General features: G+C 36.0%; 1 protein-coding gene across 8 annotated transcripts in view; it reads left to right on the top strand.

Moving 5' to 3' along the window:
- The window catches only part of REV3L (REV3 like, DNA directed polymerase zeta catalytic subunit), a 189,184-nt gene that overhangs the window by 91,226 nt on the left and 83,507 nt on the right, over window positions 1–14,451 (top strand). For 6 of the 8 annotated variants that reach the window (XR_004184442.1, XR_004184443.1, XM_031667492.1 and 3 more), the window contains 6 exons: window positions 1,960–2,056; window positions 4,722–4,816; window positions 5,687–5,791; window positions 6,812–6,896; window positions 6,981–7,132; window positions 13,438–13,557. Coding sequence is in view for 6 of the 8 variants with exons in the window: in XM_031667492.1 (XP_031523352.1) it covers window positions 1,960–2,056; window positions 4,722–4,816; window positions 5,687–5,791; window positions 6,812–6,896; window positions 6,981–7,132; window positions 13,438–13,557 (654 nt within the window). In the remaining 2 variants the exon portion in view is untranslated. The remainder of the gene's footprint in view (window positions 1–1,959; window positions 2,057–4,721; window positions 4,817–5,686; window positions 5,792–6,811; window positions 6,897–6,980; window positions 7,133–13,437; window positions 13,558–14,451) is intronic. The other 2 variants (XM_031667494.1, XM_031667491.1) reach the window with 1 other exon arrangement.

A 14,451-nucleotide genomic window follows, 5' to 3' on the forward strand; every position in this document is an offset into this window, starting at 1 on the left:
GATCACTTGAGGCCAGAAATTTGAGTCCAGCCTGGGCAAGATAGTGAAACCCCATCTCTACAAATTAGCAAATCATGGTGGCGCATGCCTGTTGTCCTAGTAGCTTGGGAGGCTGAGATGGGAGGATCATTTGAGCCTGGAAGCTCAATACTGCAGTGAGCCATAATCATACCACCGCACTCCAGCCTGGATGACAGTGAGACCCTGTCTCAAAAAAAAAAAAAAAAAAAAATTGTAGGACAGATACTCTGGGACATTGGTCTGGGAAAAAATTTTATGGCTAAGACCTCAAAAGCACAGGCAACCAAAGCAAATAGACAAAAGGGACTGTGTAAACTAAAAAGCTTCTGCACAGCAAAGGAAAAACAGAGTAAAGAGACAGCCTACAGAATGAGAGAAAGTATTTGCAAACTATTCATGAAATGAGACTAATATCCAAAATATATAAGGAACTCGGCAAGAAAAAAAATAGTTTCATATCTGAGTAGACATTTCTCAAAAGAAGACATACAAATGACCGGCAGATATATTTTTTAAATGCTCAACATCACTAATCATCAGGGAGATGCAAATCAAAACCACAATAAGCAATCATCTTTCCCCAGTTAGAATGGCTGTTATGGAAAAGACAGTAACAAATGCTGGTGAGGATGCAAGGAAAAGGAAACTCTTATACACTGTTGGTGGGAATGTAAATTAGTACAGCCATTATGCAAAACAGTACGGAGGTTTCTCAGAAACCTAAAACTAGAACTACCATATGATATAGCAGTCCCACTGCTGGGTATTTATCCAAAGGAAAGGAAATCAATATGTCAAAGATAGATACCTATACCCCCATGTTTATTGCAGCACTATTTATAATAGCCAAGATACGGAATCATGACTTAAGTATACATCAGTGGATGAATGGATAAAGAAAATGTGATATATATACACAATGGAATTCTGTTCTGCCTTATTTTTTGTGAAAATGAAATTCTGTCATTTGCAGCCACATGGATAGAATTGAGATCATTATGTTAAATAAGCCAGGCCCAGAAAGACAAATATCACATGTTCTTACTGATGTGGGAACTAAAAAAAAGTTCACCTTTAGCCAGGAGTCATGATGCACCCCTGTAGTCCCAGCTACATGGGAGGCCGAGGCAGGAGGATTGTTTGAGTCCAGGAGATTGATTCCAGTCTGGGCAGCATAGCAAGATGCCATCTCAAAAAAATAAAAAGTAGAATGGTAGTTACTAGAGGCTGGGAAGGGTGTATGAGAAGGGTTCCAGGAAGATTTGAAGACAGACTGGTTAATACAATTAGACGAAATAAGTTCTAGTGTTTGATAGCATACAGGAGTGACTGTAGTTAACAACGATATATATTTCAAAATAACTGGAAGAGAAGATTTGAAATGTTCTCGACACAAATGATGAATAACGTTCGGGCTGATGGACATCCTAAGTACCTTGATTTTGTCATTACAGGTTGTATGCATGTATCAAAATACTACATGTGCCCCATAAATATGTACAAATATTATGTATCAATAAAAAGGGATCTGTAATTTATGAGTAATAAAATTTTTTAAAGATCGTTTACTGGCCAGGTGCTGTGGCTCATGCCTGTAATCCCAGCACTTTGGGAGGCCGAGGCGGGTGGATCACAAGGTCGGGAGATCGAGACCATCCTGTCTGACATGGTGAAACCCTGTCTCTACTAAAAATACAAAATAAATTAGCCGGGCGTGGTGGCGGGTGCCTATAGTCCCAGCTACACAGGAGGCTGAGGCAGGAGAATGGCGTGAACCTGGGAGGTGGAGCTTACAGTGAGCCAAGATTGTGCCACTGCAGTCCAGCCTGGGCGACACAGCAAGACTCCGTCTCAAAAAAAAAAAGACATTTATCTTCTAAAAAGTAATTATATAAAAATTTAAAGTAGAATTTATTCCTTTTACTTTTCTATTCCCAGGTAATACATTGTATGCAACTGGATCCTGCAAGAATCATTTATCAAGAAATTCTCTTGCTGGTACTTTATTTCGGTGGGAACAAGATGAAATACCAAGGTTAGTTAATGTTGTAAAGGAAATGAAAATTTTACATATATCCTAGTTGTGATCAGAAATCAGTGGTTACCATGATTAAATTTTAACCTTTTATTGTGTTGGATCTTTTTAATCTATACACTTATTTAAAAAAAGCAAACCTTGACATTAGTGTATTACAAGGAATAAACGATTTAAAAAACAGACCATGAAAATGTACCTAGTTATTACCTACTTAACAAAAGGAATACGAGGTAGATATTGTTATACTTTTCTTCAGCATTCATCTTCATTGTCCATTCTAATTTGATATCCTATAACTTGTAAAAAAAAATTTACATTTATGATAAAATAGTAATTTAAAACAAAAATCTAAATATTTTTAATAAAAACCCCTAAAATTTATAAATATTAAAAATTTAATAAATTATTTTGACATGCTGTTTTTGAATAATATAATTTGTAATTTATTTGTTTCATTATTGATTAGACTTTTTTTGGAGACAGTATATTCCAAATGCTTGGATTTTTCTGTTTCAAAGCAGCTGTGTATTTGCTTATGCAAATTTTTTACTACATTTTCTATCTACTGGTGCTAATTTTTAATTAGCTCCTGTTCTGAATGTCTGAAGCAGTTTTGAAATAAGGGCAAGTTGTAAATTTCTACTGTGAGATTATATTTTTTGATGTTATTGTTTCCCTCCTTTCTCTCAAATGTGCTACTTCTGCAATATTCATCCTTGACATTTACGACATAGTTATTTCAAATTACGAAACTTTTTTATATAAGAAAACTGTTGATCATAAACATTTTTAAATCTGTTCATTTTCTGTTAAGTTGTATGAATGAAGAGGACAATTCACATTTTGTTGTTGTCAAGACAAGGTCTTGCTCTGTTGCCCGGACCAGAGTTCAGTGGCACAATCTCAGCTCACTGCAACCGCTGCCTTCTGGTCTCAAGTGATCCTCCCACCTTAGCCTCCCAAGTATCTAGGACTACAGGTGTGCAACACCATGCCTGGCTAATTTTTACAAATTTTTTGTAGAGATGAGGTCTTACTGTATTGCTCAGCCTCCCAAGTATCTGGGTCTACAGGTGTGCAACACCATGCCTGAGTAATTAAAAAATTTTTTTTGTAGAGATGAGGTCTCACTGTGTTGCTCAGGCTGGCCTCCCAAGCCAAAGTTGGGATCACATTCATGAGCCACCAAGCCCAGCTGACAATCTACATTGGGAAATATTTTTTTTTGAAAGAGAAAGGGATATATTATGATAGGTTGACTAATATATTCCTTCTCTATCAATGGTGAAAAGATATGTGTGTATGAGTATCTAAATATATACCTGTGAGTACATACATACATATATTATTTAAGTTGTGAAAATTCTGTGGTTTAACAAACTTAACATAAAATATTCCATCAAAATTTCCTTTAAAATAGACGATGGAAAATGAGGTTTTGCTAACATGTTTTTCTTAAAACGTTAAAAAGTGTTTCAAGGCCAGGGCACAATGGCTCACACCTGTAATCCCAGCACTTTGGGAGGCCGAGGTGGGCAGATCACTTGAGGTCAGGAGTTCAAGAACAGCCTGGCCAACATGATGAAACCCCTTCTCTACTAAAAATACAAAACTTAACTGTGCATGATGGCACATGCTTGTAATCCCAGTTACTTGGGAGGCTGAGGCAGGAGAATCACTTGACCCGAGAGGTGGAGGTTGAGGTGAGCTGAGATCGCACCACTGCACTCCAGCCTGGGCAACGGAGTGAGACTCCATCTCAAAAAAAAAAACAAAAACAAAGTGTTTGAAATAAAAAGTTAATGAAGTTTGTCATCACCCACTTTGTAGTAAAATTACGGAGCTCCCCTTTTCCACTTGGCGTCTGTTTTTGTACAAGTCCTAAATTTTGGAATGAGTAAACTAGGAGCCACACTAGATGTTATCTCTTCATTCTGTTAAGTAGGATCAATTATGTGGTATCTTCCTTATCTTCTCTTTTGGGGCACTGATGAAAAGCAAATGCTTTTGAGTCAAAGATCCTGAATGGGAAACAATCCTTTGTAGTTCTTATAAAAATTAATGACCTTGTGGTATCATTACTTTTCCTAGCTATAATCCCACTGTTGATCATTCATGTAGTTTATCAATTCTGTAGTTATGAAGAATTTTAAAGTATTCCCCATCTCAGCAGTAGTTGAGGGCAGGAAGAATGGTGAATTATCATTTGCCCATTTCTCAGTGTGCTCACCTTCCCTTATCTCTTATTGCACGTTCTCCCTTGTTTTTTGAATACTGAAAAAGATGTCTCTAGGCAACTGATTTCATATGTGCATGGTTTTTTATGCATTCCTCTGTGGTTTTTATATTATCCTATCCCATTCTGCCCCGGGTATGACCGTATGCTAAAACGTTTTATATTCCTTTTTATATAAAATCTAATGAACCAAAATATATAGAATATACTTCAGTAGGATCTTAATAGGGTTGTCAGTATATGTTTTGTATTTTTCTCATCCTATTTTTCTTTATATATACACAAAGTATCAATTTTGTCATGAATAATTGTGTATTAATCAGGTTTTCTGGGTACCAGCTAAACATAAGATAATTGTATAAGTGAGAAAAATCTTAGAAAATTTGCTCTCACATAATTATTGTTTTTTATATCCTTTAATTGCAGCTCTTTAATATTGGAAGGTGTTGAACCACAGAGTACATGTGAATTAGAAGTGGATGCTGTAGCTGCTGATATCTTAAATCGTCTGGACATTGAAGGTTCATACACAATTATTCTTAATACATGTTTTTATTTTTTTTAATGAATGACCGGCCAGGTGTGGTGGCTCACATCTGTAATTCCAGCACTTTGGGAGGCCAAGGTGGGTGGATCATGAGGTCAGATCGAGACCATTCTGGCCAACATGGTGAAACCCCATCTCTACTAAAATATAGAATAAATTAACTGAACGTGGTGGCGGACGCCTGTAGTCCCAGCTACTCTTGAGACTGTGGCAGGGGAATTGCTTGAGCCCGGGCGGCAGAGGTTGCAGTGAGCCAAGATCGCACCACTGCACTCCAGCCTGGTGACAGAGCAAGACTCTGTCTCCAAAAAAAAAAAAAAAATTAATGACCAAAGTAGAATAGAAAAAGTAGGAAAGAAAACTTTACGAAGAAACTAAGATATTATAGAAGGAGGATACAAAATGTTATGAAGATTGCTTCTATACTTCTACTGAGATAGTAATTAATTTTTTGTTTATATTTTTGTCCAAATGACTATATTTGAATAGATACACTAAAATAAGTGTGACACTAAATAAAATTAGCTAATATAAAGTAATTTAATGTACTCTGCCTTTTAATTTCTTAATTTTCATATTGTATATCAGCAAGGGTATTCTTAGGTCTATTGACTGTCATCAGATGTTTGAACTGTATTCACTTGCTGGATTTTGGGGAACCACTAGAAAGAAAGCTTAAAAAGGACTAACACAATAAGTGTAGGTTGGGATAATTTGTCCACTTTATTACACAAAATATATGATAGATTTTTTTAAAGGCAGTATTTATTAAAGAAAAGTTTAGATTTTTTTAGGCGTTTTTTTACTTTGACCCTGTAATATTGAAATATTATTGTGATTACAGCTCAAATTGGTGGAAACCCTGGTCTACAGGCTATATGGGAAGATGAAAAGCAACGGCGAAGAAACAGAAATGAAACTTCTCAAATTAGCCTACCTGAGTCACAAGGTATAAACATAATAGTGCTTTGATTATTCTTTTAAACCAAGTATTTTAATGGGAAAGTTTGTCATTGAGTTGTTCCTTTGACATTAGATTTTACTTTTCAAATGACCTTTTGTTTTGTATTTTTCTTGTTGTCATTGCTGTACAGCCAGTATTTATCTTTATAACTATCTCCAAATTGTCACTTATTATCTCTCTCTCTGTAAGAAGTTGACATTTTTACTATTCTTTGTTTTTAGTGTACCTTGTCCTCTTGCCTCACTTTTTTGTTTTCATTCTCTAGTGTGTTCTAGCCGTCTGTATTTCCAAATGAGCTATAGAAAACTCACAGAAGATCATGAATTTCAACTTAGGAACACTGTTTAATACATTAAGCTTTGAAAATGTAGCCATTGAAATGCTGCCCACAGTTTATTTTCTGAGTATGTCATATAAGCTCTCACTTCGTTCATTATGTACAGCTCTAAAGAAATACTCATTACTAAATGGTGCCACATTCAAAAAGAATTTGAGGGGGTTCAGATAATACCATGGATACAACAGAATTTTAAAAATAAAGGTAAAAGAATGAAAGACATCATTCAAAAGACAGATATATTATTTCAAAACACAGCAGTAAGCCTATAGCGAAGTTCAATTAAAATTGTTACATCTTAGGCACTAAAATGTTTTGATAAACTTTGAGTGCCTTTTATTTTAAAAATAGAAATATATTTTATAAGGGGATTATTTTTAGTTTTAGGATACAATGTATTTATAGGTAGAGAACAGTTTTTCTGTTTCAGATTTAGATTATAATTATAGAACTTAATCTTGAACTGAGTTTAAATGCCTAATTTTGTAACTTTAGTAACAACCATTTCTCTTTTGTGTGATTCTATAGTAATACTACAGTTAGGTTGTATTATATATATTTAGAGAAAGATAAGAAATTGCTACCATTTTTAAAGCTACTTTAGGAGAAAGGAAAATATTTCATTCATTTGCTATCTACATTTTTTAATGCACTTTTAAAATTCAAAGATCACAGGTTTGTGCCAGCAACAGAAAGTGAAAAAAAATTTCAGAAGAGACTTCAGGAAATTCTCAAACAGAATGATTTCTCTGTGTAAGTGGTTATTTATTATAGATCTCAGAACTAATTTTATTCCTTTGTTATCTAGTCTGTTATAAAGGATATGTTTTAATTAAGCAGAACATTATCAGGATCTGTGGACTACAGTGATGGATCCCAGGAGTTCTCTGCTGAGTTAACATTGCACTCTGAGGTTCTGTCTCCTGAAATGCTTCAGTGTACACCAGCCAATATGGTAGAGGTTCACAAAGACAAAGAATCAAGCAAAGGTAAGATTTGCTTTTCATGTATAAAGAAACTACTAGAACATATATCTAGCACTGAGATGTTAATATTTGATTGAGTTTGCTAGGAATTTTTTTCCCTACGAAATAAATATTGTGGACATAGCAAAAATGTCTCCCATTCTGTCACCCTTTCTGCATCTCTAAAGGTAAGGAGTATCCTGAAGTTAGTGCAAACTGTTACCATATATAATTTTTATATTTTCTTATAATGTTTGCCCACCATATATACCATTGTTTTAAGTTTTTAATTTTACATAAATGATGTTCTACTTGGCGTAGATGAAGCAACTTGCTTTATTCAGTCAGCATTATATTTTTAAGCAACTTGAGGTTTAATTTACATAGCATAAAATTCAGTCATTTTAAGTGTATAATTCAGTGATTTATAGTAAATTTACAAAGTTGTGCAAACATCTCCACAATCCAATTTTAGAATGTTTCCATCAGTCCACAGGATCCCTTGTGTCCATTTGCAGTTATGCCTGTTTCTACCTCAAACCCCAAGTAACCACTAATAATACATGGGCCTTGTGTAGATACTGTGTATTATGTAAGTGAAACCATACAATATATAGTATTTTGTGTCTGGATTCTTTTACTTAGTATAATACTTTCAAGGTTTATACATGTTGTAGTATCTATCAGTATGTATGGAGATACCACATTTTGTTAATCCATTTATCAGTTGATCAACATTTGAGTTGTTTTCACTTTTGATTGGTAAGAATAGTGCCGCTGGCCAGGTGCAGTGGTTCATGCCTGTAATCTCAGCAATTTGAGAGGCTGAGGCGGGCGGATCACCTGAGGTCAGGAGTTGGCAACCAGCCTGGCCAACATGGTGAAACTCTGTCTCTACTAAAAATACAAAAATTAGCCAGGTGTGGTGGCGCACACCTGTAATCCCAGCTACTCAGGAGGCCAAAGCAGGAGAATGGCTTGAACCTGGGAGGTGGAGGTTGCAGTGAGCCAAGATCATGCCACTGCACTCCAGCCTGGGCGACAGAGCAAAACTCCATCTCAAAAACAAAAAACAAACAAACAAAAAACAAAAAAAAGTGCTGCTATAAGCAGTAAAGCATAAATTTTAGGATAAATATCATAAAAAGAGTTGTAAAATGATATAAATAGTAACAAACGAAACAGTTTAAGAATAAACTTCACTGAAAAGATTACCTCTGCCAAGCAAAAGAATTGCTAGGGCATGTGGTATATTTGTGTTTAATTTTAAAATAAACTCCCAAGCTGTTTTTAAAGTGACAGCAATGTTTTACTTTCCCACCAGCAATATAGGAGAGTTTCTCAGGCTCTCCATCCTCACTAACACTTGTTATTATCTGTCTTTTTTAATGTAGTCATTCTAGTGTATGAAATAGAATCTTACTGTGGTTTTAATTTTCATTACCCTCATTACTACTAATGTTGAGCATCTTTTATGTCAACATTATAACTTTGAAATTTATCTTTGTTCATTCATTTTAGCTGCTGATGACTGTTCCATTTTAAGACTAAACAACAGTGTTACCTATTTCTCAACAAGTATTAGATGGTCTTTACTTTTGCACTTAGTGCTATATCTGTCTCCTTATGGCTGTATGCAGGAGTTTCTCTACCAAACACATGCAGAAGAGTGAGTTGCTGAATATTCGGGTGTATGCATTGTACTCTACCTAGATAGCATCTGTTCTAACAGTTTTTTTATAATGCAATTAGCTTATACATGGTTAGTAAACAAGACAATAATAAAAGTTTTACTCAGAAGTCACATTGTATCGTACGCAATTTTACTAGGCAAGCGAAACCTCAACATTTGATAGCATCAAATAATAAGTATAAAATAATAGATGTAAAAGATTTGCCGCTCTGATTCTTTGAAATAGTGTCTCTGCATTTTAATCTGCATTTCCTAATTACTAACGAATTTGAGCATCTTTAAAGGCCATTTGGGTTTCTCTGTGAATTAGTTATTTGCTCATTTTCTATTGGGTCATTTCTTTTTCTTATTTGTAGGAGTTCTTCATATTTTCTAGATATTAAGTCTTTGTCAGTTATACTTATTGTAGAGATATTTTCTCTCCATCTAGGCTTGTCTTGTAAAAATCTTCAAAAAAAAATGTTAACTTCTTTTCCCCCCATTTGAAAAAAAAAAAAAAAATGGTTATCCTTGGAATTTTACATGTCTTCAGTTTTAATGTCAAGTTTACAATATTCCTTTATGGTTTAGTTTTGGTATGTGATTTATGAGACCTTCCCTACCCTGATGTAATGAAAATTTTCTCTTAAGTATTTATTTTAAGGCTTATGTGTGCTTACAATTTGGTTTTTCATATTTAGGTCTTTAATGCATTTGAAATTTTACTTTTTACTTTTAATTTTTTGTTAATTTTTTTGGGTACATAGTAGGCATATATATTTATGGGGTACATGAGAGATTTTTATACAGGCATACAATGTAATCACATCAGGATAAATGGGGTATCCATAACCTCAAGCATTTATTTCTTTGTGTTACAAACATTCCAGTTATACTTTTAGTTATTTTTAAATGTACAATAGATTATTGTTGACTGTAGTGACCCTGTTCTGCTATCAAATACTAGATCTTATTCCTTCTATTTTTTTGTACTCATTAACCACCCCACTTCCCCACCCCCCACCCTACTACCCTTCCTAGCTTCTGGTAACCATCATTCTACTCTCCATCTCCATGAGTTCCATTGTTTTAATTATTAATTAGCCCCCACGAGTGAGTGAGAACATGCAAAGTTTGTCTTTCTGTGCCTGGCATATTTCACGTAACATAATGTCCTCCACTTCCATCCATGTTGTTGCAGATGGCATGATCTCACTCTTTTTATGGCTGAGTAGTATTCCATTGTGTAAATGTACCACATTTTCTTTATCCATTCATCTGTTGATGGACACTTAGATTGCTTCCAAATCTTGGCTGTTGTGAATAGGACGGTGATAAACATGGGAGTGCAGATATCTCTTCAACTCGACATATCAATTTCATTTCCTTTGGATAAATACCGAGTAGAGAGATTGCTGGATTATATGGTAGTTCTATCTTTAGTTTATTAAGGAACCTCCATACTGTTCTCCATAGTGGCTGTACTAATTTACATTTCTACCAACAGTGTACGAGAGTTCCCTTTCCTCCACATCATTGCCAGCATTCATTATTACCTGTCTTTTGGATAAAAGCCATTTTTACTGGGGTGAGATGATTTCTCATTGTAATTTTGATTTGCATTTCTCTGATGATCAGTGATGTTGAGCACCTTTTCACCTGTTTGCCATTCGTATATCTTCTTTTGAGAAATGTCTGTTCAGATCTTTTGCCCATTTTTTAATTGGATTATTAGATTTTTTACTATTGAGTTATATATATTTTGGTTATTAATTCCTTGTCAGATGGATAGTTTGCAGATATTTTCTCCCACTCTGTGGGTTGTCTCTTCACTTTGTTGATTGTTTCCTTTGCTGTGCAGAAGCTTTGTATAATAACTTGATATGATCCCGTTTGTCTACTTTTGCTTTGATTGCCTGTGCTTTGGGGATATTTCCCAAAAAATCTTTGCTCAGGCGAATATTCTAGAGAGTTTCCCCAATGTTTTATTTTAGTAGTTTCATAGTTTGAGTCTTAGATTTAAGTCTTTAATTCATTTTGATTTGATTTCTGTATATGGTGAGAGATCAGGGTCTAGTTTCATTCTTCTGCATGTGGATATCCAGCGTTTTCTCAGCACCATTTATTTGAAGAAATTGTTCTTTCCCCCAAGGTATGTTCTTGGCACCTTCATCAAAAAAGAGTTCACTGTAGTTATGGATTTATTTCAGGGTTCTCTGTTCCATTGGTCTGTGTGCCTGTTTTTATGCCAGTATCATGCTGTTTTGATTACTATTGCTCTGTAGTATAACTTGAAGTCAGGTAATGTGACCTCCAGTTTTATTCTTTTTGCTCAGAGTGGCTTTGGTTATTCGGGGTCTTTTGTGGTTCCATGTAAATTTTAGGATTATTTTTTTCTATTCCTGTGAAGAATAACATTGGTATTTTGATAGGGATTGCTCTGAATCTGTAGATTGCTCCGGGTAGGTATGGACATTTTATCAGTATTGATTATTCCAATCCATGAACTTGGAATATCTTTTTCATTTTTTGGTGTCGTCTTCAATTTCTTGCATCAATATTTTATAGTTTTCATTGTAGGGATGTTTCACTTCTTTGGTTAAGTTTATTCCTAGGTATCTTATTTGTAGCTATTGTAAATGGGATTACTTTCGTGATTTCTTGTTCAGATTGTTCACTGTTGGCATATAGAAATGCTACTGATTTTCATATGTTGATTTTCTATCCTGCAACTTCGCTGAATTTGTTTTTTAGTGGAGTCTGTAGGTTTTTCCAAATGTAAGATCATATAAGGATAATTTGACTTCTTTCTTTCCAATTTAGATGCAGTTTATTTATTCCTTTCTTTTGTCTGATTACTCTAACTAGGACTTCCAGTACTGTGTTGAATAACAGTGGTGAAACTAGGCATCCTTGTCTTGTTCCAGATCTTAGAGAACGGGCTTTCAATTGTTCCCAGTGCTGTGAATGCACTGGGTCACACCTGAAGTCAGCATGTCTGGATCTCACCCGAGGCCTGCAGCAAGTACTGCCTGAGTGTCACTTGTGTTTACTCAAGGCCAAAGGGCTCTTTAGTGGGCAAGTGATGAACCCTGCCGGGTCTGAGTCCTTCCTTTCAAGGCAGCAGGTTCCCTTCTGGTCCAGGGCGTGTTTAGAGTTGTCATCCAGGAGTTAGGGCCTGGAATATGTGTGTCACGACTCTACCTTCCCTACTGTGGCTGAGCTGGTGTCCAAGTTGCAAGATAAAGTCCTCTTCGCTCTTCCCTCTCGTGTCCTCTCGTGGTAGGAAAGAGTCTTCTGGAGCTGTGAGTTGTACTGCCTGGGACTGTGCGGGGTGGGGAAGAGGGGTCACAAGTAATTCCTTGGCTGCCCCAGCTACTCTCTCACTAGGTGTGTGTACCCCAAGTCTACTGGCTCCGAGCCCAGCACGGTACTGGGACTTGCCCAAGAATTGCAGTCCTTGTGGATAAGACTGCCTTTCAACTTTATTTAGGATCCCAAAGTGCTTTAGCCCATAGTAGTAATGCTGGCTGCACCTCAGGTTCTGGACTGCTGTATTGGGCAGTTTGCCTCTGACTGGGACTGGTCGAATCCTCTCCCCATGGGTGCTGGCTAAATTCTGTTCCATGTTGCTTTACACTGTGACAGGGTAGCACTGAGTTCCAATGCAAAGCCCCACATTCACTGTGTTCTGTCTCTCCCAAGCACACAGATTTCTCTCTCTGTGCCACAAGACCATTGCCTGAGGGGTGGGAGGTGCTATCAGCAATTCATGACTGTCTTTTCTACCCTCTTCACTGTCTCTTTCCTTGATATGTTGTTAAAACCAAGTACTGTGATTGCTCTCCTGATTTTTTATTCTAATGAAGGTGCTTGCTTGTGTGGATAGTTCAGTTTGGTGTTCCTGCAGGGGACGGCAATTGCTGGAGGGTTCTATATGGCCATATAGACTACTATTTTTTGATATCATGAAAATACAATGAATGTGATATATAATGAAAGCTTTCTGAGAAATATATAATGTAAAATGAATTTTTTAATTGCTTAACCATTTCTTTGTGTTTTTATAGCACTTAAAAACTATTTCTGCCCAGTTATGACAATGAAATGGGAAACCACAACTACAGTTCACAAACAGGCATGAAAAACCAGCACACACCCCATTAGGAATTACACTAAGCTCTTTATTTTTTATGCATTCAGAAGAGAGTCCAGTACATATGTGTCAAATAATGAGCGCTGTCAATTTTGTTTCTTAGAAGAGTTGAAAAACATTTATTCTAAATTTGTTGTTTTTGAACCATAGAGAATAAAGAATTTTAGTATTCAAATAAGATAGTTTATCTTTCCTTTTCACTTTATATATTTGAATATGCAGTGATTTTTATCAGACTAATAGAACTACACACATTAAGTAGGATTAAAGAGGTTATAAATATTTGGTGATTTATAGATTCAGTGTTTGATTTGATGAATCCATGTGACTGGTTAAATATTTCTGTGGCTTTTTATTATGTTTTTATTTGGCATGCGTCATTAACATTTTGAAATTTAAAATAGGTTTATATGGTAATGCTTCCAAATTTACACAAATCCTAAATGATAAATTTTGGATTTAGGCCATTGCTTTAATTTTTTAATTCTTTGTCAAATTAAGGTCACACTAGACACAAAGTGGAAGAAGCTCTTATTAATGAAGAAGCAATTTTGAACCTCATGGAAAATAGTCAGACTTTTCAGCCTTTGACCCAAAGACTGAGTGAGTCACCTGTTTTCAGTAAGTAACAGTGCTACCGTAAATATTCAGTATTGTAATTCAGAGAAAATGTGTGTTGTAAAGAGGTTTTTTTTTTATTGACTTGAAGAGGTAAATGTTGCATGTTCAATAAGCACTCTACTGAATATGAAAATGAAACCTTGCATTAAATCAAGTAGCTTTGCCTTTTTTTCTATACAGCTTAAAAAACTTTGTGAAAGAAAATAGTTTTTTTTAACTGTACTTTGATTCAGGGAAAACCGTATTAGTTTAGAAGGAGAATGCATTTATTTTGAATTAATATTTTGCAAAGTTCAGTACATTACTGAAACACCATAAGTGGTTCTTTCTTGGTGAGTATCACAGATTTCACTGGAGGAAACATGGGTTGCTAGGGCTGCGGTCCCAGCCTCCTCATCTCGCTGGCCAGGGCTGCGCTCAACCAGTCCTTCAGCAGCCTCCCCTTGAGCGGTATCTCAGACTTCTTGCAGCCACTGCCAGCCTTCGCTGGCAAAGCCTTCCAACTAGGGGCTGACAGTGCTGAGCTGTCCCCATGGCCAAAACCCTGTGCAGTCCCAGGCAGCCCTGACCGGAGCACACAACAATGTTATTTTAATGATGTCCCTAAATTACTCTAATGCAGGTGGTCCAAGGATCAACTTTGATAGGAGAGCTACCTCAACACCTGAGCCTTTGTACCAACTGTATTCTTTCAGCCTGTGCCAGTATCTATGATGTTGTTATTTTATTCTAAGTGATCTGAATTGTTGGATTATTAAGAAAACAGGCCGGGTGTGGTGGCTCACGCCTGTAATCCTAGCACTTTGGGAGGCCGAGGCAGGCGGATCACGAGGTCAGGAGATCGAGACCATCCTGGCTAACACAATGAAACCCCATCTCTACTAAAAGTACAAA

This window comes from Papio anubis, chromosome 6 (assembly GCF_008728515.1).
Source record: "Papio anubis isolate 15944 chromosome 6, Panubis1.0, whole genome shotgun sequence".
Lineage (NCBI taxonomy): Eukaryota > Metazoa > Chordata > Mammalia > Primates > Cercopithecidae > Papio > Papio anubis.